This window comes from Rhincodon typus, chromosome 6 (assembly GCF_021869965.1).
Source record: "Rhincodon typus isolate 14 chromosome 6, sRhiTyp1.1, whole genome shotgun sequence".
Taxonomy (NCBI): domain Eukaryota; kingdom Metazoa; phylum Chordata; class Chondrichthyes; order Orectolobiformes; family Rhincodontidae; genus Rhincodon; species Rhincodon typus.
The window spans coordinates 26691887-26719426 of NC_063337.1; the positions used below are offsets into that span (position 1 = coordinate 26691887).

The following is a 27540-nucleotide window of genomic DNA, read 5'->3' on the forward strand; positions in this document are numbered from 1 at the left end:
CATCAACTTTCCTGTTCCTCTGATGCTGCCTGGCCTGCTGTGTTCCTTCAGCTCCACACTGTGTTGTCTCTGACTCCAGCATCTGCAGTTCTTGCTGTCTCAAAACTGAAGTTGATATGTTTTGTTGGGCAGGGATGTTACAAGATCGGAAATCAAGGAGGAGATATTTTAATCAATCTGTTCAGAGATGTGGTTACACACCTCTGAAACAGGTTGGACTTAAACCCAAGAATTGGAATCAGAGAGGATAGACGAAATTAACATGCACATCAGTTGTGAATTAATTGAATAGGATTGAGGCGTTAAAGACTGTTGTCAAGGCTGACATGTTTTTAAAAACAAGACAAGATGTCAGTGATTGTTGAAACAAGTCCTTTCAAGGAAGCAACAGGAACGAATTCATAGAGAATTCATAGAGAGAAGGGGAAAAAAATAGTTGAGTCACATGACAGCTGTAAGCATTTTTCTATCAGCATTTGTTACCTTTATTTATTTTAGTGCCACTATAGGATGGAATGTTAACTTCAATATTTACAAGTAGCTGCACCACTTTTGTGGAGAGTGTGTTAATTCCATAATGTATGTGGTGATTTTCAGATAATTGCCATTGAACTGAATTTGATATATTTATTCAAAATATATATTTCTGATTAATTCTCAGAAATTAAGACGAAATGTTAACCTGTTGGAAAAACTTGTTATGCAAGAAAGGGTGTCATGTCTTGTAATAAATCTATATCCGGGAAATGAAGGCTACTCCCTAATGCTCAGGGGGAAAAATGGATCAGGTATGATTGTTTGATTCTTGCAGACTGTTAATTATGTAAGTTTTATAAATATCCTTGGAGTTTTTTTTGTGCCTTTACTATTACAGACGCTGCCTTTCATCAATTTTATTGCAGATATAGAAAAATATCTAGATGCAGTTGTTGGAGAATATTCTGTTGCCTGTTTGTGTAAAAAGAGATGTTCTGAGTTGTTTATTTTTATATTGAAATTTAGTTTTAAATCTTTGCTAACTTCAGATTCGGAAACAATCCGATTGCCTTATGAGGAGGGAGAGTTACTAGAATACTTGGATGCAGAGGAACTACCACCAATTCTTGTAGACCTTTTGGAAAAATCTCAGGTGAGATAAAACACATACCAAAGAAACGATGTAATCAAATTAATCCAAACAATTCCAGTGCAGTGCTTTGTGGAGGGTTATTAGAAAGTTCCCTGTTATGTGGTGAAAGTGTGTTTTGTGAAGTAGGTCTTCTGCCTGGATCTCTTAGGTTTTTGATGACACTTTTGAACAAAGCTTTCTGGGCAATCCAACCAGTTTGATATCTGATTTGCCCACAAAGATTCCATTCTAAACCTGTAATAACCCCAAACCTAAAACTGTAGTCAGTCCCAAAATAGTTCCTTTCAGTGGCAAAGAAGGCCTGACGGTGAAGGGATATTAGGAGGTTAGAATTTTGAGTTCTGCTCCTTTGAGACAAACCCAGTCCATGAGCTGATGTGGGCCAGAGAATCTGCTCCTTCTCCCTACCCTCGACTTGGTTAAAAGCCTGGGGTGGGAGAACCTAAGTCTAAGACTGGCAGCTCTCCAGTAGCCAGCTGTGGGCACTGCCAGTGCTGAACTTCAGTAATGAGGAGGTATACAGGGCTGAATGTTGAATTTGAGATGTGTGTTGATCTCTCACCAAAGCCAAATTGGCAGATAGACTCTGGGCATGGGTGGTCAGGTTTGGGGGTGGGGGCTTTAGCATTGAGGGTAGTGGTGAGCTATGGATAGCAGTTTCCATGCACCCCCTACACCAGTCACCAGCCTGCACAAAAAAAAATTATGGGGAATTAATTGCTCACTTAACAACCTGAACTGTGACCCATTGACGGTCAGGTTGGCAGACTGGCCACTGGCACCTGTGGGTTCATTGTAGTAGGACAACGGAGGGTGCGTATGTGGCGGTTAAGCACAAAGAGAACACCATGTTGTGAGCAGCTGATTAGAGCTTAAACTGGAGTGGATATAGAAGCAGTCTGACAGTTGGTGATGGTTGCTAGGTTACGCAAAGAGCTCAGAGGCCAAGTTGGTTGAGCAAGAAGAATGACAGGGTCAAATAGGAACAGGCACAGGCCAGGTTTCAGATAATGAAGTTATTGTTGTAGTCCTTTCAGAAATTACAGTCTGATAATCTGGCAAATTCTACACCAATATATGTAAGTATTTAACATAAAGATTTAATCTCTAAAACCTCACTTGCACCTTGAATGCAAAGACAGTTTCTGAGTTAAAAGAATCAATGCCTACCAAATAATTGCTGGTTGTTTTATCTGCCCTTTAATGGCATAACTTTGAATGACAAAGGACCTTCCTTCGACTAAGTGCATCATTGATTCCAGTGCTAGCTAAGGATTTGGAATGCCTTGAAGATGTGAACCCAAATGTCATGGTCCTTGATTGGCAAATGGTTCCAGACACTCATTGTCCTAATAGATCCCCACAGACTTTTTATGGACTTTTATGTTGGAACAGCTCATCATTAGAAATCCAAAACAGCATGCTGCCTTTGCTAGATAATCTGTGTCCTTTGTGAACAAAGTTGACACACTATGGAAACCAGGATCTGTAGTTATAATTGTTGATGCAGTGTTGATGACGACCTAAAGGGAATTTTTAAAAAATGGAATTGAAGGAGAGATGGGACAAAGAAAATAATTGCATGGTGGTTTTCAAATCTTCGTTGTAAGAAAATGTTCAATTCTGAAAAGATTGCTTGGCAATTATTAAGACTAAGCACATCATTTAAAAATTCTGTTTCTGGACAATTCCTAACTTCTTCTGGCTTAATTAGTGGATATTGATAATATCAATATTTTACATCATTTCATGTTTTTGAACATTGTATCTCTTGGCATGATAATATCAAAGTGAAACTTCAGAGGGAGCTGGTCAACACAGTGAGCAACTTCCTGCTTTCTATGTTTGTGCATACATAGTTGTTGGAAAAGGTTGTCTGACTTAATGTTTGATCATGATGAGTTCTAATAACCTTGCTATTATTTCTAAAACAAAACCCATGCATTGATTTCTTCAAGTCATTTGATCCGACTTCCTTGGAAGCTGTTTTCGACATAAAACTCCCACCAATTTGTTTAATGAATGTTGACCATTTTTATTCAGTTAAAATTTTATTTTCCTGTTAGGTGAACATTTTCCACTGCGGATGTGTCGTAGCTGAAGTACGAGATTATCGGCAGTCTGGCCACGTGAAAGCACCTACATACCAAAGCCGACATATATTGCTTCGGCCCACAATGCAGGTAATAGATTATCTTATGTTAAGTGCAATGTTCCCTGCACCTCACAATGATATCTCACACACCACTTTTCATGAAGTTAGTATTATGACATACCAAAATAGTTCTTGAAATCCACCCTTTATTTGTCTGTCTTTGCAGTAGGCATTTTTTTTGTGCTGGAATATTCTGAAACACTGCGAGTATACAGTAGCTATTTCAGGGGGTAGAACTGAAGCAGATTTTTTGTGTACACACTTTGCTAGATAGGTTAATCCAAAAATGATTTTTTTTTCTCTCATTACCCTAAAGATCCCAGAAAACTATGGCCAGTTATTGAACCTCACTACTACTTAATCATGATATGTTAAGCTGTGGTAGTTCATGTTCTGCCCTATGAGTTTTCAAATAGTCCTTTAAATAGTATTAGTTGAAGATTATAGCAAAATCTGCAGTATGGATTTACTCTGTATTTCAGTTGTGTTATAGGTTTATAGAGTCACATAGAACAGAAACAGACCCTTCAGCCCAACTTGTCCATGACGACCAAGTTTCTTAAACTGAATTAGTCCCATTTGCTCTGTTTGGCCCATATCCCTCTACCCATGTACCTGTCCAAATGTCTTTTAATGTTATGATTGTACCCACCTCTATCACTTCCTCTGGCAGTTCGTTCCATATACGCACCACCCTCTGTATGAAAATTTTGCCCCTCGCTTCCCTTTCAAATCTATCCCCTCTCACTTTAAACCTACGCCCTTTAGCTTTGGACTCCACTCCCAAGGGAAAAAACCTCGGTTATTCACCTTATCCAAGCCCCTCATGATTTTATAAACCTCTATAACATCACCCCTCAGCCTCCTATGCTCCAGGGAAAAAATCCCAGCCTATCCAGTCTCTGCTTATACCTGAAACCTTCCAGTCTCGGATGTTGCTGAAGGATCCTTAGACAGCACAATTCAAACACTCAACCACCATCTAGAAGAATGACAACAAATGCATGGGAATACCAACACCTAGACCTTTCTCTCCCTGCCACCCCCTCATCCTGACTTGGAAATATACCAATATAGCTTCAGTGTCACTGGGTCAAAAGTCCTGGATCTCCCTTGCTAAGAGCAAAGGGGATATAATTGCACCAAATGAACTGCAGCAGTTGAGAAGGCAGCTCAATGCCTTTTCCTCAAGGACAACTGTAGATAGGCAATAGGACAATATCCCAAGAATGAATTTCTAAAAGTACCCCATCCAGTTCTTATGCTTATGCTGTGCCAGCATGCCACAGCTTGTAATATTGTTATTGGTTCATTGCAGTCAGATGAAATACAGATGTGAGGTCGCTGCACAAATGTAATCAGTTCTCAAATAGAAATAAGATAATGACAATTTATGAATTTTTCTCAAGCCTAACTGTAAGTCAAAGTGAACAAAAGCTTAAAATGCTTAACTTAGTGTGGTATTATTTATCTTAATTTGCATAAGGTTATTGTCAGTCAGTTTTTATCATGCTTTTATATTAGTTTTAATGTTATGTTCAGCTTGCCTGCCTGATGCCCATCTTGAACTTATATAATTTCCTAACCTGTGAAATATGGGTGTTTTCAAACTTTATATTTTTTTTGCAGACATTGATTTGTGATGTACATGCCATAACAAGTGACAACCACAAATGGACACAGGTATATTGTGCAGAATCTAACTCAAAGTTTCTCTATCATAGAAGTGATTTAATAGAAGTATTAATTTTATAACCTTTTGTATATAATTATTGTTCCTGAATGCTGTGAAACAAAATCTGAATGCAGTTTCTAGGACTTCCCTCCGGTAAAACGATGCACTTGTTCGGTGCAGCCACTTTACTGAAAAATTAATTAGTCAGCGTAATGCGATGTTTAAGCTAAAATCAATACAGGTACAACTATGTTATGTGAAATTGATCATTTTCATGTTACAGGATGATAAACTTGTCCTTGAAAGCCAATTGGTGCTCCATACATCAGAGCCTCTTTGCCTAGACCCTTCCTTCACTGTAACATGCACAACCAACAGACTTCTCTACAATAAACAAAAGATGAATACTAGGCCAATGAAAAGGTGGGTGTTAGATAACTATCATGTAGTAAAGTTTTATTTTAATATGCTGCAGCCTTCAAAACCTCTCTTTTACTCCAATTTAAAGCTGTCTGACTATGAAAATATATTTTTTCAAAACTCAGCATAATTTGAAATTCTGCTTGGACTAGAGATTTATCTAACGTTTTATATAAAGACAAATTTATGCTTTAATTTTTTGATTATCGACAACCAATTGCTGCAACAGTTGACCAGTAAAGCTAACTGATTGTATCTAGACAGCAAGACTTACTGTCATTGATAATTTGCACAAATTTGCAAGAAGTTTCTGACTGCAGTAATCTGTAATTCTGCTCGCATATGTGGCATAGTATAGTACAATATGTTTTTAAACTCTTCACTGGTTGTTAATTTGAATCATCATATGTGTCGATTGTGGCTACTTTCACTAGGTGTATGAAGCGGTATTCTCGGCCAGCACTGAACAGACAGCAGGAGATAGCCCAATTCACACCACCACCTCATCTTAAACTGTTTGATTATCTACAAAGAAGAAAAGAAAGAAAGCCAGCACCACACATTGACCTTAAAATTTCAAAAGCTGGAAGTGTATGTTGCTTTTTTATTTTCAAAAATAAATGTTTGTGTTCATTTGTTGTTTTTTGTTACACACACTTCTAATAAGAAATATTTTCCCTTTTTTTAAAGTGTGTTGATATGTGGAAGCAAAATCCATGCCAGCTCACAGTGCCATCTGAAATTGATGTAAGTGTGCTTCCTTTGTGCAGTAATTACCCAAAAATCAGTGGGAAAAGGTTCACTACACATGCTATTAATAGTGTATAAACAAAATCAAACAAAACAGCATCTTGTGGTAAAGAGCTACTTCACCACAGATTGCCAGAGAACTTGCCATTAGCTTTGACAAAACAGGAAAAAAAAAACAGCATTGTGTACTATTTACATTGTTGGGGTTGCATCTGTCTATAGCCATTTTAAGATTGGAAATTCATGCTGTAAAGACCCCTGTAATGGGCCCTGACGCATTAACCAACATTGGAGTTCTATAAAGAAAACAATGAAACTACAATATCAATCTCTCAGGTAGTAAACTGTTCCTAGAGGTTTTCTGAATATGCATATATGGATATTTTTGTGTCCTTTCTCTTTTTTGATGTATTCTTTATTCCGGCTCTAATTCCACCTGTTGCCTTCATCACTGCTGGATCTGTTCCTTTCTCTACTTTTAATTTCATTAGTTAGAGATATACACTATCATACCTGAGGTTCATAAGGTTTGAGATGCCTTATTGATGGCACTATACTATTATCAATTTTCATGGCTGGTAATTTGTGGTTCATACATAATCTGGTGTGATGTGCAAGATAAAAAGATGTAATTTGTTGTGCTTGACATAAGGTCACAGAATAGTAGTCATCATTAGGTAGACTGTGTTGCTTTTTCACCCAAAAACTTTTTGTGGGCTTTTTCAAGAGTTGGTAGCACTCCTCTACTAGAAAGTGTGTTTTTTTTTATTTATTCATTCATTCATGGGATGTGGGCATCAGTAGCTGGACCAGCATTTATTGCCCATCCCTAATTACCCGGAGGTCAGTTAAAAGTCAACTACATTGCTGTGGATCTGGAGTCACATGTAGGCCAGACCAGGTAAGAGTGGCAGATTTCCTTCCCCAAAGGACATTGGTGAACCAGATGGGTTTTTCCTGACAATTGGCAATCATTTCATGGTCATCATTAGACTCTTTATTCCAGATTATTATTGAATTCAAATTCCACCATCTGCCAAGGCGGCATTCAAATCCAGGCCCCCAGAACATTTCCTGGGTCTCTGGATTAATAGTCTAGCGATAATACCGCCAGGCCATTGCCTGTCCTATTGCATAGATGTCTAAAGTTGTGAAAAGATGTTACTGATCAAGCTTTATATTATTAATATTGATCAAATGTTTATATCTCTATAATGTTACAGTAGAAATACAAATAAAGATAAGTTTAGTGTACCAATTATAGCACTGTCAATTATAATGGTCAGATGACACTAACTCATTTCCTACACCAAAAATGTACACCTCTACTATTTGTGGAATTCTGTAACACCATCTAAGAACAAACCAGCACTTTGTTGTTCGAGATGTTGAAACTATCATCCGAAACAAAGAAGAGCCATTTTGAGAAGCCATTACACATTATTAGTAATAATTGAACTGTAAAGACATTTAAGATTTCTGTTAGTCATTATCCCCCGTTCCAACAAGTTCAGCTACCAACAAGAAAGCCCATGTATTCAGTACCTTCTGATATCTAACAAGTAGTTCCCATGGGTTTTATGGCTCATCCCTAATTTCTCAGAGGGCAGCTAAGAGTCAACATTATTGCTGTAAGCTGAGTTTATATGACAGTTGACAGTGGCTACATGGTTGCTGCTAGGCTAGCTCTTTATTCCAGATATTATTGAATTCAAATTTCACCATCTGCCTTAGTGGAATTTGAACTTGTGTCCCTAAAACATTAAACTGTGGTTCTGCATGACTAGTTTGATGATGTTACCACTACACAACTTCCTCTCTATTTTATGTTGACTGCTTCAGAGTCAACTTTCTCCCCAACTTGGCTGTTGTTGAATATTAAAATTTAAACTCTGCAAAAGTCAGATAGCTGAATGCTATAAAATTGAATTTTCATAATCTAATCCATGCAACAAATTACCTGAGTCTGACAACAAAATCTTTGAGTCCCTTATTGATGTACAATGTACTATTGATATACAATAGTCCTTTGTTCAGTTTTGCAGTTTTCATAGGAATTTCAGCCTTTTTGTAGCCCACAAAACCAGCCTTTAAGTAGACATCTGGGAAATTGAGCCTGTGTCATTAACTTGCATACAGTTTGATGGCCCTCTTTGTGTAGTTTATCAGCTGTAAATACAGCTTTTGAATGAGTTTTAACATTTTCAAATTTTGTGGTGGCAGCAAGAACGTAATTCATGCAGTGGTTTCTTACAGCTCTTCTGTTTTCTTTCCACTAATTTTGGATACAAATTTTGCTCTTGCTTTAGGTGGAAAAGTATGCAAAAGTGGAAAAAGCTAGCAAATCTGATGACTTGCAAACAGCTGTCTGGCCAATTCATGTATGTACCTCGATTCTTTGGCTTTGTGGAACTTGTTCTGACACCAACAGAACTTCCAATTACAGTTCTTCTCATTGCAAAGATTTATACATTGGGAATGTGGGACAAAATGGAAATGCCTTCTTCTAATTCAGTTGTAAGGATGTTTTGAAAGTGAAAATATTTGGAATTATTTTATTCACGATTTTTTAATTATAAAAATGAAATTACAAATTTGAAGTAAATACACACATTATAAAAAAATGAGGGGTGGTTACAAACATCTTTATAATTGAGGTTCAAGGCATTTTATTTGGTAATGGTCTTGGTTACTTACGAAAATAATTTGACCATCTTACAGAAGCTGATGATTTCAATTGTAATATTTTTGAAACTATTCTGTTGGACAACTGGTTTAAGTTTATTGATTGTTTAAATGGAAGAATGAGCTCAAAAGAAGTATATATGGTAAGGCGTATTGTGGTGAGGAGATGTGATGGGCAGCAGTGTTTAAATATTCTTATTCAATACAAGTCTCTGTTTCAAATGCTGATAGCTATATTTATGAATTAATTCTGTCCCTAAAAAGTTGTGACCTACCATTCTTGTAGAGGATATGCAAAAATGAACACTATACTTATTCCTATATTTCTGATGGAGAAGCAACAATTTGGTGGAGTTTGAAAGGCTGAGACAATGTGGCACTTAAGTCTCAGTACTAGGATAAATATTCTGAAAAAATTACTTGTTATGTTTTAGACTTAATTTGACAGTGTTCAGTTCCAGAAGGTGACACATAATTGTTTAAGCTTGATTATTTGTTGACTGACTTATGAATTGGTTTGATCTGTTAATAGATTTATTAATTGATTACATTAGTTTACATTGATTACATGAGTTGACTTCTTTTTTTCCTCTATGGTTATTGAGTTGTGTAACTTTACTTAGTTGCACAATGACCGCTGAGAATTCAGTCTTGGAGTACCAAGTACAGGGGTCTGGCAGCATCTGTGAAGAGAAATCAGAGTTAACATTTTGGGTCCACTGGACCCGAAGTGGTAACTCTGATTTCTCTTCACAGATGCTGCCAGACATGCTGAGCTTTTCCTTTGATATACAGCATTCACAGTTATTTCAGTTTTTAACAAAATACAGACCTTCATGAGGCGGCACCTAGAACATTGTGTGCAGTTTTGACTTGGATGTAAGGATAGAATGTACTATTACCAAATTTGCAGATGATGCTAAAATAGGCAAAAAAAGTTAAGTTGCACTGAAAAGGTAAGAAATTTACAAATGAATAAGTTAGACGAATAGGACAAAATTTGGCAAATGGAATTTAACTTGAAAAATGTGAGGTTATCCATTTTGGTTGGAAGAATAAAAATGCCAGTTATCTAAATGGAGAAAAACTGCAAAATGCTTTGATACAGAGTCTAGGTGTCCTCATGCATGAATGACAGAAAGCTAGTATGCAGGTACAGCAGGAAATATGGAGGGCAAATAGACGTTTGGTATTTGCTAAAGGAATGGTGTATAAAAGTAGGGAGGTTTTGTTGCAACCATACAAGGCGTGAGACGGCATCTGAAGTACTGCATACAGTTTTGGTCGCCTTACTTGAGGAGGAATGTAATTGCTGTTCAGTGAAGGTCCACTAGATTGATTCCAGAGAGGCATGTTTTGTGAAGAGAGTTAGCGGTTTAGGCCTATACTAGCTTGAGTTTTGAAGAATAATTTAAATAACATGCTAAAGAGGATTGACAAAGTAGACAGAGTGGATATTTTCCCTTGTGAGGCAATCTAAAATGAGTAGTCATAGTTTTACGTTAAGGAATGGCAGATTTAAAACTGAGATGAGGAGGAATTACTACTCTCAAGGATTGTGAGTCTGTGGAATTCACTACCTCAGACTGTGGTGGACAATGCGACACTGAATAAATTTAAGGAGGAGATAGACAGACAGATTTTTAAATAATATTGGGTTAAAGGATTATGGGAAACAGGCAGGAAAGTTGACCTGAGGCAGAGATGAGATTGGCTATGATTGTATTAAATGGAGGAGCAGGCTAACGGGTCTGTAGTGCCTGCTGCTGCTCCTAATTCTTATATAAACCTAAGCTGCTTTTCTGCTGGTATGTATCTTTCCCTTCTTTTGAACTGAACCTGTTTGTACTCCCTGGCCTCTCTTTCAATAGGTCATGCAATCTCAACCTAGTAAACACTTCAGCAATTATCTCCCCATGTAGTTTATACAAAGCTTTAGAACATAGGAGGAGGAGTAGGCCATTCAGCCCTTCAAGCCTACTTTGCAATTCACTAAGATCATGGTTGAAGTTGAATTAAGTTACATTTCTTGAAAGTGCCGTTTTGATCTCGCTATTAAAAATGGCTTTCTGATCTTTCTGAAAAAACAAGTCACCTTCATGGAACTAAAATCAAAACCCCATTTGCCTCAAGTTTAAAGTCCAAGACCCCAGAAAGTAATGATATATTTAAAACTTCAGAGTTGGAAAGATTTACCAGTTGATACTCAACCTGTTTGGCCACAATATGAACACATCTTCCTTGGCCCTCCATCCTGGAGTAGGTCTTGGACCCAGATCTTCTACATGTGTGTTGCCTCCCACTGTGCCACAAAACCTTTAGTGAGAGATTTAATCGGTGGTAAAACTTACCTTCTCATCTGTTCTTGTGCTCTCTAATGTTACATTTTATTTATTCATTAAGAAGGATTAATTATTGAATCCTTTCAGGAAGCAAAGGATGAATATATTTTTGAGTGGGAAGGAACAGAACAAGTTCATGCCTCCAAGTTAATAATTTACCAGTCATCAGATGATCCCCTCTTTTATGGTAAGATACAAATGACGAAGGACCCCAAACCAGAGGAAGAAAACGAACACTTGGTAACTCATATCCCGTAAGTAGAAGTTTGCTGCACCATAGGATAGAGAATAGATAGGACTGGGACTGAATTGTAAGCTGTATGAATACAAAATAATTGTTTTGGAGTAAATATTTTTTGTGCTTCTTAAAAGACACGACCAAAAGCATAATTTCACCAATGAACGGTGTCGAAAGAAATTTTAGGGAGTAGTTTTTAATGTATTTCCTATCAATCAAATGATGAAATTACAGTTTGAACATCTTTTGTGGAGTGATCTGCTGTTAATAATTACAATATTAGGTTTGGTGAAAGGAGTAATTTAATGCACATGAGCTGTAATAGTATACTGAAGCAACACTTAACTTGCGAACAAAAATAAAAATACAAATGTCCAGAAATACTCAGTAAATCAGGCAGCATCTGTGAAGAGAGACATCATTAATTTTTCAGGCCTGTGACTTTTCATCAGTTCTGATTAAAGTTCCTATATATTTCTTTATTTTAATTTAAAACAGAATATACTGACTTGCCATAAGCGATACTTACTAGTAGTAAATATAAAATATTGTGTGCAGCATTTCTTGTATGTCTGTATGTCATATTATTTCTGGCAGGCTCGAATGTAATGTTTAAAGCCTCACTATCTATACTTACCTTGAAGATCTCTCACCTTCAAGGTTTAGCCTGTGGTTGCCTTGGAACTTAAGGACCGACAAAACAATGTGCTGTTCATGGTACCACCACCTTAGGTTCATTTGGTTTTGGTCTTCAGGGGTCCCAGTGTTAGCAGTGGGAGCCAGTTTTATGCTACTTGGGCATTTTGAATATTTCTAAAAGTATTGCAACAGGAACTGCTTTTGGTGGCAATGATTATTGTTTCAAAAAATGGAGTTGTTATGAATGGGAAAGCCTTACAGTATTAAAAAGAAAAGCAAGGAGGAAGAGAGGGGACAGATTCAAATTTCCCCACCTGCTTTTCTGCATTATTGGTACTGCTCATTGCTGACTAAATCTTCACCCTGAGAATCTTCCTTTTGTTTCTCCTATCTGAGTGACCCTGACTTAACCCTGCCGGTCATTCCTTCTTTAACAGGTACTCCAGTCCCCAACCATCGCAAACAACCATTGCCTTCTTATCCTCTTCTGTCACCTCTCCCTTCCCATCCTTGACTGTTGTCTACATTGCCACATGAGAAAGCTATAAACTGAATGCTGTCCACTGCCTCTAAGCAATAGTTTTAAATGTTAGGAGGGAGGCTTGATATTTACCCTAATGATTCCTTTTAAACTGTTTCAGGTTAGAAAATTATTCAGCCAGAAAATGCAATTTATCATTTTGTTCTGAAACTGTTGCGCTTTATGATGTCACAAAGAATTGCCAGAGGTGTGAGATTAAAAATGATCAAAGCGTCATTCTGGTTATATGACAAAGCAAAAATACTTTGTAGTTACTATATATCATGTTAAAATATAGAAACTTATAAGCTTGGGTTTATGAAACCTTTCAGAAAAGTCCAAAATGTATTCGAGTTAATCAACTGTATTTTTGAAATTCCACCACTTCTGTCCTAGACTGGGTCAGCAGTCAATTTGTTCCACATGCACAAAATGAATGACTCTCTCTTTTTAGTATTTGAGGGAAAAATGTTTACCAGGAACTAACTTCACTATTCCTCAAATATCCATCGGTTCTTTTAAATCCACCTGATTCCCATATGAATTCTCAGCTTCACATTCTATTAAAAGATGGCACCTCACTACTTCTCGGCTGGTGACTATGAACACGTCTGAACTAGGGCTTGAACCCATAGCATTCTAAGTCAGAGTTGATCATGTCAAACTTACAGAAGTGTGTTTGCATTTGAATCATGGTTCCACAAATCCAAACTGAAAAACGTTGTTTTGTACAACAGGTTCCCTATAGGTACAAAAGCAGAAGCTGACAGGTGAGTGCCCTGAATTTTTCAGTCCTTCTCTACATATTGTATATTATAGTTTTCATAATAAGGGTTTGGTGATTAAAACCCATCTTGTTAATCTGCAGATTTGTAAGGCAGTATTTTGAGGTTTTGCAGCAGGATACCAAGTGCCCAGTGAAGATTTCTCACAATTCAGCTGGCTCAGTGAGCCAGAGTCACTTGTCTCCTGGGAAAGAAATTGAGGTGAGTTTACATTGTATGTTTTTCAGTTTTAATGTGTGAATTTATATTTGGTTTGAATTCAGCATTATTACTTTTTTGGATGGTTCATCTTAGTGAAATTCTAATTAAAGTTAGTTTTTCTTTATATTATTTTGTGTAACAGAACCTCACCTTCAAAAATCTTTGTGGTTTCTAAGCAAAGTTGAATTTGAGCATAAAATAATTATGCCTGTCTCTGGTATAAGTCTCTGTGAAGCTATGCAACCTTTACTGCGCCTAATTTCGACCCTAAAATGGTACCTTTTCCCTTTAAAACAAACTAATATTTATTTATAGCTACTGATTTGATCTTGAAAAGACAGCTCTTTTTAATGTTGATTAATACACCAAAGTAATTGTGTTACTGTCAGTCAGCAATTTTATAGAAACACGGAAGATAAGAGCAGGAGGAGGCCATTGGCCCTTTGAGCCTGCTGCGCCATTCATCACAATCATGGGTGATTGTCCAACTCATTAACCTTATCCTGCTTTCTCCCCGTAACCTTTCATCCCATTCACCCCAAGTGCTATATCTAGCCGCCTCTTGAATACATGCGTTGTTTTGGCATCAATTACTTCCTGTGATAATGAATTCCACAGACTCACCACTCTTTGGGTGAAGAAATGTCTCCTCATCTCCGTCCTAAATGATCTACCCTGAATCCTCAGACTGTGACCCCTGGTTCTGGACGCACCCAGCATTGGGAACATCCTCCGTGCAACTACCCTGTCTACTCCTGTTGGAACTTTATAAATCTCTGTGAGATCTCCCTTCATTCATCTGAACTCCAGTGAAAACAATTCTCACCTAGTCAATCTCTCCTCATATGTCAGCCCCGCCTTCCCCAGAATCAGCCTGGTAAACCTTCACTGCACTCCCTCAAGAGCAAGAGCATCCTTCCTCAGAAAAGGAGACCAGAACTGCACATAATATTCCGGGTGTGGCCTAAGGCCTTGTACACCTGCAACAATACATCCCTGCTCCTGTACTCAAAACCTCTCGAAATGAAGGCCAACATATCGTTTGCCTTCTTTACCACTTGCTGCACCTGCATGCTTACCTTCAGCAACTGGTGCACAAGGAAACCCAGGTCCTTCTGCACACTCCCCTCTCCCAATTTACAGCCATTTAGGTAGTAATCTGCCTTCTTGTTTTTGCTTCCAAAGTTATTAGCCATGTTATTATTTTTTTGCAGCAATCTGAAGAAATTTCTGGATCTGTCCAGTCTTCTATACTGGGGAAGGGTGTGAAGCACCGACCGCCACCCATAAAACTCCCTAGTGGCGCCAGTAACAGTTCTTCAGGTAAACGTTTTTATGATTGTTTGTATTGCAACTTCAATCATCTCTGATTATGTCTATGTTGATTCACAAGTGAAGATGATTACTCTTCAGAAGAATGGACCTGAAACATCTAGCAAAGATTTATTATCAAAATGTAACATTGTTGTGGCTTCTTGGGATTAAGGTACTATTCTATACTGGCCTTATTATTTCATCATGGCATTTCTGCTTTCTTGTGCCAATGTCCATTCTGTTTCTCATGCCAATCCTTTCTGTTTTAATTGCATTTTAATTAAGGCACCCTCAAATCCAAATGATAATAGCTCTTAGTGTAGATAAAATAAATATATTGGCTTTACAAATCAAATAAAAATGTTGAACGTTCTCAGCAATAAGATGAAGACCAGTAATTGAAAGATATTCTTGAAAGACATACAAATAATTTTCTTACATTGCCAAACACTTTTTGGCTAGTCTCTTTGTCTAGTAAAGCAAGAATCCTATAAATGTGATTACTTTAAAATGGTAATGGGATTGAGTTAACAACAAGTAATTAGTGCAAATAAAATTTGAGCTTTTATCCAGTTGTAACATTGTTGTTAAAATTCTCCAGACAAATGCAATATATGAAAATAATTACATTTCTGCGTTGGTAGAATGCTGTTGTATCTTCAATCCTACTTGGCATGTCGCAAACAGTCATGGAAAATGATGTTGTCTGATTAGGTAAATGCCTTTTGAGTCAGCATAAAGCTGTTCTTCAGGACCCAGAAATACAAAGATAGTCACACCATTGATATATTCAAAGATCAAAACAGGGCTGTTGCTTTTAAATGAGCTGTCTTGCTAATTGCTCAATCATGCCTCATTGGACCAACTTGTTAGATTACTACAGTTGTGTGCTTGAAACTCTAAAAATTAAAGAGAAAAACTCTTCAAGATTTGACATTGTTTGCAATTAATGTGATAAATAATCTACTTAATATACGTTATCAATTTGAGTGAGCTGTCAAGGATTTTCTGATTGCATTAAGACAAAGCTGATTTCTTCTTTGAAAAAAGAATAAGTGACTATATGATGCTGTCACTTGTATTCTGGAGGTGTTTGTTTTGTGTTTTGGAAAAAAAGGGATATATTGGTAAGTCAAAAGTTGAGAAACTAAGTTGGTAATTAATCAGTAAAGGAACAGATTGGTTGGATGAAGCAGACTATTCTGCTTGTAAGTTTTCCTTTGCCTCAAAATGTTAGCAATGTAGAAAATAGGGAGAGAGATTGACAAGGACTAGAAAATGGGTCCATCTGTTTTCTTGTGGAGAATGTTGTACCTGTTGTCTTTAGGATGAGCAAGAGAGGGACGAAAGAAAATGTGGGGCTTGGGATATTAAGACGATCCGTTTGCCCAGAGCTTAATGGTAAATTTAATTTAAAAATAGAATAGTGAACTAAAATATGTTCATGCTCTATTTTAGGAAATGTGTTTAGTCCATTGCAATCAAGTGGCCACCTGAAATCCACAACTCCCCCTCCTCCTCCAAACAAAAGTGTTAGCCTGTCTAGAAAGCATTCTATGGATCTTAATCAAGTGAACATCCTCTCACCACCAGCAATGTCTCCAGTGGGTTCTTCACAAAGTGAGTGGAATAACTAGCAACATATTTGTGACTAGCTTTCTGTTAGTGGTGTATATACACATCAAGAAGCTAAATTGCTTAGTATGGCTTTTCCCTAAGAATGCCTTCTCTAATGTTGAATTTGTGCCACATTTAAATGTATTATTTAATTAAGTTTGATGTATATAATTGTATAATACCTCATTTTGTATGTCTGTGTACTCAAAATAGTCAAAGTAAAAATAAATGAGTGTTGTGGTTGATAGATTGAACCTTTTATAAGCATTGATGTACAATGAATGTATAAAAGAGTTGATGATAAAACATAGTGATAATTTCAATGAATTGGAATTTACATGCTTGAGGTAACCTAATTCTGTAAGACAAGCAAAATTACTTAAAGAAACACATCAACTATTAGCCTCAGAAGTGGTAAAATGGCATTAGAAATTTGAACTGGAATTGTTTAATATAACCATAGATGATATCAACAGCTTGCATTTATATAGCGCCTTGAGGAAATTCTTGCAAGGTGCTTCAGAGGACTGCTATCAAACAAAATTTCACACTAATCCACAACAGGAGCTATAACAGGTGACCGAAAGCTTGGTCAAAGAAGAATTTTTAAAGGAGCATCTTAAAAGAGGAAAGAGAGGCATCTACATTTAAACAAGGAACTTCAGGGTTTGAAAACATAAGGCTAGGAGCTGGTATGACCTTTGAGATTGCTCTGCTGTTCAATGTGCTCATGTCTGATCTGACTGTGGCTTTAACTCCACTCTTCTGCCCTTCTCCCTTCGTACTCCCTCACAATAACTTTGCAAATGGATCCAGACCAGAGAGTGCACTACGAAGCAACAAGACAGATGTTTTCCTTGATAATGATGCATGACGGATCAGTACCTCCTTACCTACTGAGTGTCCTAACTGACTCTTTTCAGCATACTAAAAACAATTAACCTAGTGTATACTCTCAGTTTTCAATCATCTGTTTATCTCGAACAACATAGCCAACCATTAACAACCTCAAAAGTCTGTGTCTAAAACAGCTTCAAATATATTAACAAACCCAATTCCTGCTGCTGTCTGCCATAAAGAATTCCAAAGATTAACAAACTTCTGAGAGAAGAAATTCTTCCTAATCTCTGTTTTAAACTGAGCCCTTAATTCTGGAACCCTATGAGGGGAAACATTCTCTTTGAGCCTACTAAGTCAAACCCCTGCTTTAATTAGATCACCGCTCATTCCACTGAACTCTCATGAGTATAGGCTTAGTCTGCTCAACCTTCCCTCATAAAACGAGCTCTGCATCTCGCACATCAACTTAGTAAACCCTCTCTGAACCAAGCCTCCAGTGCAATTATATCCCTCCTTAATTAAGGAGAACAAACTTTCTGCAGTAGTCCAGCTGTGGTCTCACTAGTGTCTTGAAGAGTTGTAGTAAGACTTCTGTACTTTACTTCATTCTCCCTCCCGTTACTTGCTATCATGCTAACTTTTTATGGTTCACATACAAGGACACAGGATATATAATGTCCCTATGTCCTACTACATTCAGCCGTCCCTTACCATTTAATTCATTTGCTTTTATATTCTTCCTGCCAAAATGGACAATGTCGTATTAATCTTTATTCTCCATCTGTTACTTTTTTTTTCAAAGCTACCTATATCCCTTTACAGATTCTTAGAGTCCTCCTCACAATTTGCTTTCCTAACTTGCTTTGTAATCTAAGCAGTTAGGCTGCAAAATAATTGGTTCTTTCAGCCAAGTGATTAATACAGTTAGAAAATAGTTGAGGCTCCAACGTTAATATTTGTGGTATTCCATTAGTTCCAGTTTGAAACCTGAAAATATACCCAATTATCCAAACATCTGGTTTTCTGTTAAATAGCCAATTGTATATCCAGCCTAATAGACTATTCCCAAAACCATGAGGCCTAGGCACCTGAAGGCACAGACACCAGTAGTAAAAATGGTGAAAATCAGGAATGTATAGGATGTCAAAATTGGATGAGCACAATGACCTTGGAGGATTGTAGAGCACAAGGAGGTTACAGAGATGGCGAGGATTAAGACCATGGAGATGTGAAATAATGAGAACTTTAAAAATTGTATATTGCCAGATTAAAACCTGATGTTCATAAATAAGTATGGTGGTGACAGATGAACAGAACTTGGTACTTGAATTAGTTGGCAGTAATTTTGCTTGCAGAGTAGATGATTTTTTTTTCGTCTCACAACTGCACTTAATAGAAATTGGATGAAAACTACAGAACAGGTCAGATGAGTGATGTCTATTTTTAGATGACATGTTAAACACAGTTCCCATCTGCCTGATCTGGTGGTTTGAGTGAATATTAAAGGTTCTGTACCACTGTTTGAAGGAAGACACTATTACTCGATGAGTACCAGCTAATGACAGACATAGCTTTTTGGGGAATATTGCTGGCACAGAATGGCTTTGTTGTTGTTAACATAACAATTGCTGCACTTCAAAAGGTATTTCACTGTATACAGTGCTTTGCAGTGTTTAGACATGAAAAGTACTATATAAATATCTAGTGATATATTTCAATATAAATATTTTGTAGCAATTATTTTTATTCATTACAACATTTCTGCTTCAATGACTCTTAAGTCACAGTACTGTCTCAATTGTAATAACTGTATCAAACTACTTTATAATACACCTAGACAATTTTAACTAAAAAAAAAAAATTAAAACTGCAGAATAACATACTGAAGAGCACGTCTGTGAAAATATAGGTTAGACTTGTGGAAAGAATTTGTCTCTTCAGTAATTTTTCAAATAATTTATGGTGCACACACAATGCACATTTTTAAACCGTTCAAGACCTTGTATATGCATTTATGTAAATGCATGTTAGTTTGCTGATATCCAATGTGTGTATGTACGCCCATAGAGATGCTGAGTCATGCTTCACAAGCCAAGATGAAGCCAAGTGCATGTTTTTCCACAATACAATTTATTTTTCACCTTTAGATGTACCAGTAGGGTACATGCATATAACTGTTCAAATCATCTGTAGAGTAGAGCAATACCTGCAGCTTTGTGGAATTAGTGTGAATAGATTTATATGTAGCTATATTCAAATTGAAAACAGTATTATCATAAGTATTCAGTGGTTGAATCTTCTAAAATATTTAAGAATAATTGATTCATCTTCATTTATACAGCAAATCTTCTCCTGCCAGACTATTGACCAGCATCATTCTGCTCAAATCTAACCCTTTACTGTCTTAAATCTTGTTCATTACCAAGCCTCAATTACAAAGTAAGCCTCAGATATTGGTCAAGCAAGTAAACCTACCAGTAAAGAGAGATTTTAGAAATAGTAGAGGAACAAATTAATTTTAAATTAATTAATTTTACATCTACTTATGAGTTGGTTTCAAAAAGGAAATGGTTAGCAGGACATCTGAACCAGGACAGTCACATGAGTTTGCCAACTGCTTTGGGAGAATTCCAGACAAACCATCTTCAACTTTTGTAAATGTACATTTTATGGTATAACTGTGCAGCTCAAGATAGCTCAAAGGATTTCTGGAAATTACTTCCTGAGAATTTGTAAGTTATAACTAAAAGCTATAATTACAGTGACAACCCACATAATCATATGCCAAGCAATCTACTGGGGATGTTGAAGTTGAGCCTGCAAATTTAAAAGCAAACTAAAGTTAAATAAAGATGGAAATCTTTTTACTAGTAATTTCCTTTCTAAAACTTTATGTACAAATCTAATCTCAAAGAGCAGTTAGTGAAAATATATCAATACAGTTTATAGCTTATAGTTCTTATGTTAACACCATTATCACTAAAGATTTTTCATATTTCTTGAAATGACATCATAACTTACTCTGCAATTTGTATCTTGGTTTATTTCACAATATTTAATTTATGTCTGACTTGTACCATTTTCGTTACATAAAATGTGATATAAACAGAATAAAAACCATTGGATGCAATGTATATATACCCTGCTTGTTACATTAACTGTAACGTATTCTTCTACTTAAGTTCTCATCTGACCATAGATGGGTTCAAGCTAGCATGTGCTTTAGGATGTCCACTGGTCATGAAAGACGCTATATAAATGCAAGTCTTTTCATTTTTAAAAATTATTCAATTTGAGATTTGTGGAATATAAAATCTAGGATCAGGAATAGGCCATTAGGCCATTTGAACCTGCTGCACTGCTCAATATGATCTTCTATTTGTCTTTATGCCTTATAGAGATCTTTGTCTTAGATATCTTCTTCTTTGTGGCTAAATTCTTTGTGTGGACACTAAAGCCATGGCTTGATAAAGTTGATATTTGATATGCAGATTTGGACAAGCTAATAATTTGGTTTAGTGATGCAAGCACATGGAAAATAGTCTTTTAAGTTTGACCAGCGCATGAGAGGAAAATTCCACTACTACAACAAGGCACACAAACTCGATGAAATCACGACTTGTGAAGAAACAGAGCTTGAGTCAAGTAATGGATAGAAACATTATCTATGAAATAAATAGAGGGTACATAAATAGTGTAGAAATAGATGGTTTGGGAAAATGTGAAACAAAATGAGGGGATGGAGATTCTAAAAATTTAGAATTATTTGAAGCAGATTTGAAAATGAACAACGTGACTGAAGTATGAAATTACTGGAATCCATGTTTGAACCAGAAGATTGGTGAGCATGTAGGGAAAAAAAAATGGGCTCAAGTTTATTGGAGCTGTGTGCACGAGATCAGTGGAGGACTTAAAGGAGTGAAACAATTACAGGATGAGTAACAAGTGAAGCAAAATCGAAGTGCAGAATTCAGTTTGAAAATAAAACATATAAACTGAAATTATATTGTGAGAGAAAATTACATTAATTTTACATATTTGTCAATTTTTTTTAAAATTTTTCTTCTGAAATTGCATTCCTGGATACAGCACGTCAAAGCAACTACTTAAGTGTGTAAAAAAGTGAATTCATTGTTTTTGAGCCTAAACCTCATGGCTTAATATAAGGTAGCATCCATCAATTCCTTGAGACTGTGTGTCTTATTTAAACAGATGGATTATAACTTTAGAGTTTGTGAGATATTTTTATTCCATTACTTGTTTCAAACACTCCTGCATAGCTTGTGAAAATATAGAACAAATTATTGACTCCTTGCAAAACCCACCAAGAAATATTTCCTACTTTGTTAAATGTGAAGAACATTTATAGAGTTCCCATTGAACTTATTTGAACACTAAACTTAAGATAGTGTGTGTTCTCTTTCACTTAGCATAATTTACGTGGTACATTCAAATTTCTATTCAGACCTTTAATTTGTGTACTCTCAAACTGTCCTCCGGTTGTTTTTTAAAAGTAGAGCTTTACGAGTAATTTCTGTGATTCAAGATAAAATTTGACTGCATAGTTCTTACGCTTCAAAGATAATCTTGTTGGGAGAGACTAAAAACACTACAAGTGCAACTGTTATTAAAGGTGCATCCTTATCCTTGGTAGAAGCTAACTTCAAACTTAAAAGTATATTAATTTGTTTTTCAATCTCTAAAAATTTTCAATAGTTGCAATATAACAACTTGTTTCCTTTGCATGCATGACAACTGCCACATCTGTATCACAACTACAAGATTACTGCACTTAGAACTGAGTAAAAGACTAGTTCACCTCTGTACTGCATGCCATGTATAGCTAAAATATGATATTAAACTATTTAATTGTGTAATGTCACGTTATGTATTAAATATTTAACTATTTTGATATATATAGGCAAAGGTTTAAAGTTGCAGCTATTGAATTATATCTGATCTTTTCCAATAACTATTTAGGCAGTGGAACACATCTTCAAAGGCTAGCTTTCCTATTTATATACTACAGCTGCAGTGTTAAACTATTATATCATTCAAACTAAATGGGTGGAAAGTGACTTGATTTCTAATTTACAGATGACCATGAAATCTGCTAACAGTAGTACATACAATTGCAAGTCACTATTTCTGTTTGTCTGAGTAAACTTGTTTCCCCTTCGCATTAACGTTAAATGTTTCTTTTTGCTCAGTTTTACAGAAAACCTCTACATCGGTTTTAAAGTAATAACCTAGCACTTTTTGTTTTCTTGATGAGCAGGATCTGGGACTCCCAAGCCATCTACCCCCACACCAACCAACACCCCTTCATCAACTCCACACCCTTCTGATGTGCAAACCCCAGCATCTACAGCCACTCCCTCAGCTACCCCATCTACACAAGAATCAGGCCTCAATCCGCAGACCCTTTTAACCCCTTTTGCCCAACAGCAGATGGCTCTCAGTCAAGCTTTGCCAGTAATGACCATTCCTCTTTCCACTATGGTAACTTCCATTACAACAGGGAGTTCATCCTCCCAGGTGATGACAAACCCAGCGGGTCTCAACTTCATCAATGTAGTGGGCTCAGTTTGGTAAGAATTTTATACATCTTTTAACCCTGTTAAAACATTTTAATTGTTGTATTAATCATATAAGGCCAAAGTGTATTTTTACTTTTATTCAATGTTATTGACTTTTGCTGTTGCTGACTCTGATAACAACATGTTCTGGCACTACATTCAGCATCTTTCATGTAGCACAGAAGCAAATCCATCAAATTATGGGGTGAAATAATATCACACGATGCCATAATGGCAGATGGCAGCAAAATTACACCTTCCTCTTTGATGCTGTACCTTCGTAGCATTTATAGTGGTTCTGCATGATGAGTTTTAATTTTTTTCCACAAGCTTGTTTATTCCAGTTGGTTTGTTTGTTAAAGAGATTTTATGACTTCAGAAACATAAGGAAAGGTTTAACTTTCCAAGTGTAAGAAAGAGCTCATAGAGGTGCAAGTAACATATTAACATGGATTGAAGATTGTCAATGGACAGAAAGCAGAGTAGAATTAATAGGGCATTTTCAAGGCAGTTAACTGTAATTACTAGAGTGCTGCAAGGATCTGTGCTGAGGCCTCAGCTATTTACAGTCTATGTTAATGATTTTGGTGAAAAGATGGAAATTATTGTATCCCAAACCAGCTGATTATATAAAGCTAGATGGTTATGAAAGCTACGAAGGGGACACAAAGTAACAGTAAAAGACAAATGGGTGAGAAACAAGTTGACAGATGGAGTATAATGTGGAGAACCGACAGGCGTATTCATTTGATAAGAATAGAAAAGCAAAATATTTTAAAAAGACTTGAAACTTAAATGTTGATGTTGAGAGATACTTGGCTGTATTCGTCCAAGGAACACAACTATGCATGTACAGTAAACAATTAGAAAAGCAAATGGCGTGTTTACCTTTCTTTCAAGGGGACTAGAGTACAAGAGTAAAGAAGGCTTGCTACCGTTTCACAGGCTTTGGTGAGACCACACGTGGAGTACTGTGCATAGTTTTGGTCTCCATACCTAAGAAAGGATATCCTATCTTCAAGGTAATAAAGCAAAGATCCTACTAGATTAGTTCCTGGGAGAATAGGATTGTGCTTTGATAAGAGACTGAGTAAACCAAACCTATATGAGCTGGAGTTTTGTAGAATGAAAAGTGACCTCATTAAAAAATTCTGAAGAGTTTGACATGACATTGTTCGTGAGAGGCAGTTTCCCCTGGCTGGGGACACAGACTTTGAAAGCTCCCCAACATGTCATAAAACATCTGTGGAGAACAAAATTCACTTAATATTTCAGGTCATCAAGAAAATTCAACCAATATTTTCAGATTCTACCTGACCTGATTGTTTTCCTACACATTCTAATGATTTCAGGTTTCCAGTGGAGTTATGTTCAGTTTTTTCACCTCTTTCAAATCACTCAGTTACCTCATTCCACACTTTCTTTGAAATTTTCTTTAGCCGTACATCCTACCTATTCTCTTCATCCTATCCACTGACATTTTTCATTCAATCTTCTTGGCCCTGTTGAGGTTTTCCTCTTAAGCCTATAATTATTTCATGGGCTAAGTTCAAGAATGTTGTTTTACATAGCATTTAATATTTGCAACCAATTTCGTACTATTACAAACCGTTATTTGGATTTAATTTTTAATTATTGTCTAGTGTTTTGACAGTTTAGTTCTCTTTCAGGTGCTTAATATAAGTAAGAAAAATGTTCTCTTCCTCCAGAGTAGCAGTGTCTTCAGAAAATGATGACTTATCTCAAGTACTTGTAATCAAATATTCAAGTCTTTTCACATCACTCCTCAATCAGCATTCAACTTAACAGATAATTCAAAATAAGTGGTTTCAAATTGTTACCTCTATTGGGTGAGATTCCTAAATGCGAAAAAGGTATTGATTGTGGAAGGAAATTAAATTGCTTACCTTCTGTAGTCATTCTCATTACTAAGAAGCATTTCCCATAAAATCTCTTTCACCTAGTCCCATTATCCCTTTAATTGGAAATGAGATTTTCATATTATAATCCATATATCTCCCTTCTCAAAGACAATTGTATTTCATATGTTATTCCATGCAGTAAAAGAATGGTGCGATTTTCTATTTATATCTGTGGCGTTCTTAAAAGGTGATTATTTCCATTGGCAGTATATAAATAAATCTTCAATCAAAGTATGATGACAACCCTACAAAGTGTTGATTTTTTTTACAACTCTAACAATATAGTTGCATAAAGTATTAACAAGAAGAAATAAGTATCTTTGTATTATCTATTCATGCATTACAAGAACAAAACTGATCCATCTGAACTCATTGAAAATCTATTTTAAAGAAAGAGTTGTATACTTGATCAAATACAGTTTGTGCCATTCAATGTGTTTATCTTTATTCTTTAACCCTTTCTAATTCAAAACTTTTCCAAGTGATCAGCTTTTTGAGTAATTGGATCAGTTAAACCCTTTTCCCCATCCCAATTGATGAATGCTGCTGCTGAGTCAGCATATTAAAATTGCAGAAGTGCCATGAAATTTTATCATCAATGTTAAAACTGGAATTGTCACCAGAAGTAAAATATTTTGAGTACATTTTGTCTTGAAGGGAAAGGAGACCAAGGAGGAGTGTTTCCAGTATTGAGTACTGTCCTCTGTCTATGTGTGTATTATACATCTTTAACATTTTTTAAGTACTTACCCTTTGAATCATGTTAATAAATAATTTTCTTGTCAGAGACTTAACATTTTAACCTCTGTTCTCACCCAGAACTGATCCAATGGTGTAGAATAAGAATAGAGCTAATTTCACTTAAATAAATGATTATGCATTGAACAGACTTGAATGTCTATCTAAAAACACTTGAATTTCATAATAATTATTGGCACAACAATACACATCCAAGTAAAGAGATATATCAGGCCTTTCTAACCTCCAACATCACAAATAGTTGCAGAAGTCACTAGAGACCAGAGTCTTAATGGACAAAGAAAATTTGTTTGGAAAACAATAACTTATTTCCAGTTACTGTTAATATATGTATTAGTATTTACTTTTTTCTTAGTAATTAAAGTCTATTATTGATACCGGGACACATTTTTTAAAAAATCTATTAACCATATTAAATAATATGTCACATGTGGCAATGGTTCATGGCTGTTAAAGAATATTATTTGGTGATATTATTAAAGGTCTGTTAAGGCTTGGAGTCTGTTTTGAGAATTTTGAAATTACAGTTTCTATCAAAATTGCTGCTCAAATAAATGAAAATAAATCCATATTTTGAAGACCTATGTGAAATTTATGGTCATATTTTTGTTGCCTTTCCTGAATGCTTCCTCTTGCTTTATTTAAATTTAAACTGATTTACAAGTAGCCACTTGTACTCCATGTGTGAACTAAGTCATATGTTATTAAATGTTACTTCTTGCTTGGTGTGTTATTCTATGGTTCTAATTGTTCTAATTGCAGATTTCAATATTTTTGCTTGTCCTGTTAACTAATATCCCACATTGTGATGACACTTAAAATTGTTGGTCAGCCTTTACATGAGTTCTTTTACTTGATTTATTTACATTAACTTTGTGCCTGCTGGGATTTATTTCCTATAACCATATTAGATTTGTAATTTCACCATTCTATAGCTTCACACTAAGTCAGCATGTTTATTTAAACCCATTTATTTACAACTGATGCTGATAAAAGATGTGACCTAATAGTTACATTAAATCAGAAACATATGTATAATATACTTGTTTTTTCCACCAAAATAAAAGAAAAGCATGTGCGTAATATATTTGTTTCTTCTCCACCCCACCCCATCCCTAGTGGAGCACAGACATTGATGAGTGGTTCAAATCCTATGCTGGGGAGTAATGCTGGTGCTATAACTCCTTCAGGCTTAAATCTGAGCAGCATTCTACCACCAGCTGGACTGGTGCCAAGCTCACTGCCAGCTGCCATGCAATCTGCAGCTCAAGCAGGTTAGTACTAAGTGAGACACCTGGTCAGTGAGATTCTTCAAATATTTTAAACCATTACTCTTTATCTTGTATGGTCTTTGCTTTCAGTATACCTGCACTTTGGGAAGATCCCTCTTAACATTGGTTAGAATTGTGTGAAGTCCAGAATTTTCTTTTCAGCATGGATATGGAAAACAAAAAATAAACTGCTTATCACAGTCACAGAAGTGTTACAGCTCTGAAGAAGGTCATTCAAACCATTGTCTGCTGTAAAGACAGTTTCATTTTATTTTCTGTAATTTTAATTGTGGACTGAAATGGAAAAATAATTATAAAGAACCAAGGATTCTGGAATTGCTGCACTTTGCAAATAAGTTAATGAAACTCATCGTATGTGTTTTATTTCTGCTTTGATCAAGTAGTCGGGGGAAGCTGTCTGTAGATGGGCTGGCACCACGGGATGTATGCTGGGTTAGATTTAACCAGCAACACAAGGTGATTAGGTTTGTGCATTTGTACCAGTTGTGGATGCCAAAGATAATGAGCCTGATGTCAACTTTCAGATTGGTTCCTAGGTAGCTGAACAACTTGTGTGGACAAGTTGGACCCCTGGATGGGCAGTACTAAATAAAAACTGAAAGAACTGTGGATGCTGTAAATCAGGACCAAAAAAACAGAAGTTGCTGGAAAAGCTCAGCAGGTCTGGCAGCATCTGTG

General features: G+C 36.1%; 1 protein-coding gene across 1 annotated transcript in view; it reads left to right on the forward strand.

The window, feature by feature from the left end:
• The window catches only part of supt20 (SPT20 homolog, SAGA complex component), an 82094-nt gene that overhangs the window by 32859 nt on the left and 21695 nt on the right, over nucleotides 1-27540 (forward strand). Inside the window, exons 2-16 of the mRNA XM_048597908.1 lie at nucleotides 662-788; nucleotides 1026-1129; nucleotides 3196-3312; nucleotides 4914-4967; nucleotides 5243-5382; nucleotides 5814-5970; nucleotides 6070-6126; nucleotides 8439-8510; nucleotides 11244-11410; nucleotides 13291-13323; nucleotides 13422-13539; nucleotides 14754-14862; nucleotides 16312-16473; nucleotides 22589-22901; nucleotides 26690-26844. Coding sequence (XP_048453865.1) covers nucleotides 662-788; nucleotides 1026-1129; nucleotides 3196-3312; nucleotides 4914-4967; nucleotides 5243-5382; nucleotides 5814-5970; nucleotides 6070-6126; nucleotides 8439-8510; nucleotides 11244-11410; nucleotides 13291-13323; nucleotides 13422-13539; nucleotides 14754-14862; nucleotides 16312-16473; nucleotides 22589-22901; nucleotides 26690-26844 — 1885 coding nt within the window. The remainder of the gene's footprint in view (nucleotides 1-661; nucleotides 789-1025; nucleotides 1130-3195; nucleotides 3313-4913; nucleotides 4968-5242; nucleotides 5383-5813; nucleotides 5971-6069; nucleotides 6127-8438; nucleotides 8511-11243; nucleotides 11411-13290; nucleotides 13324-13421; nucleotides 13540-14753; nucleotides 14863-16311; nucleotides 16474-22588; nucleotides 22902-26689; nucleotides 26845-27540) is intronic.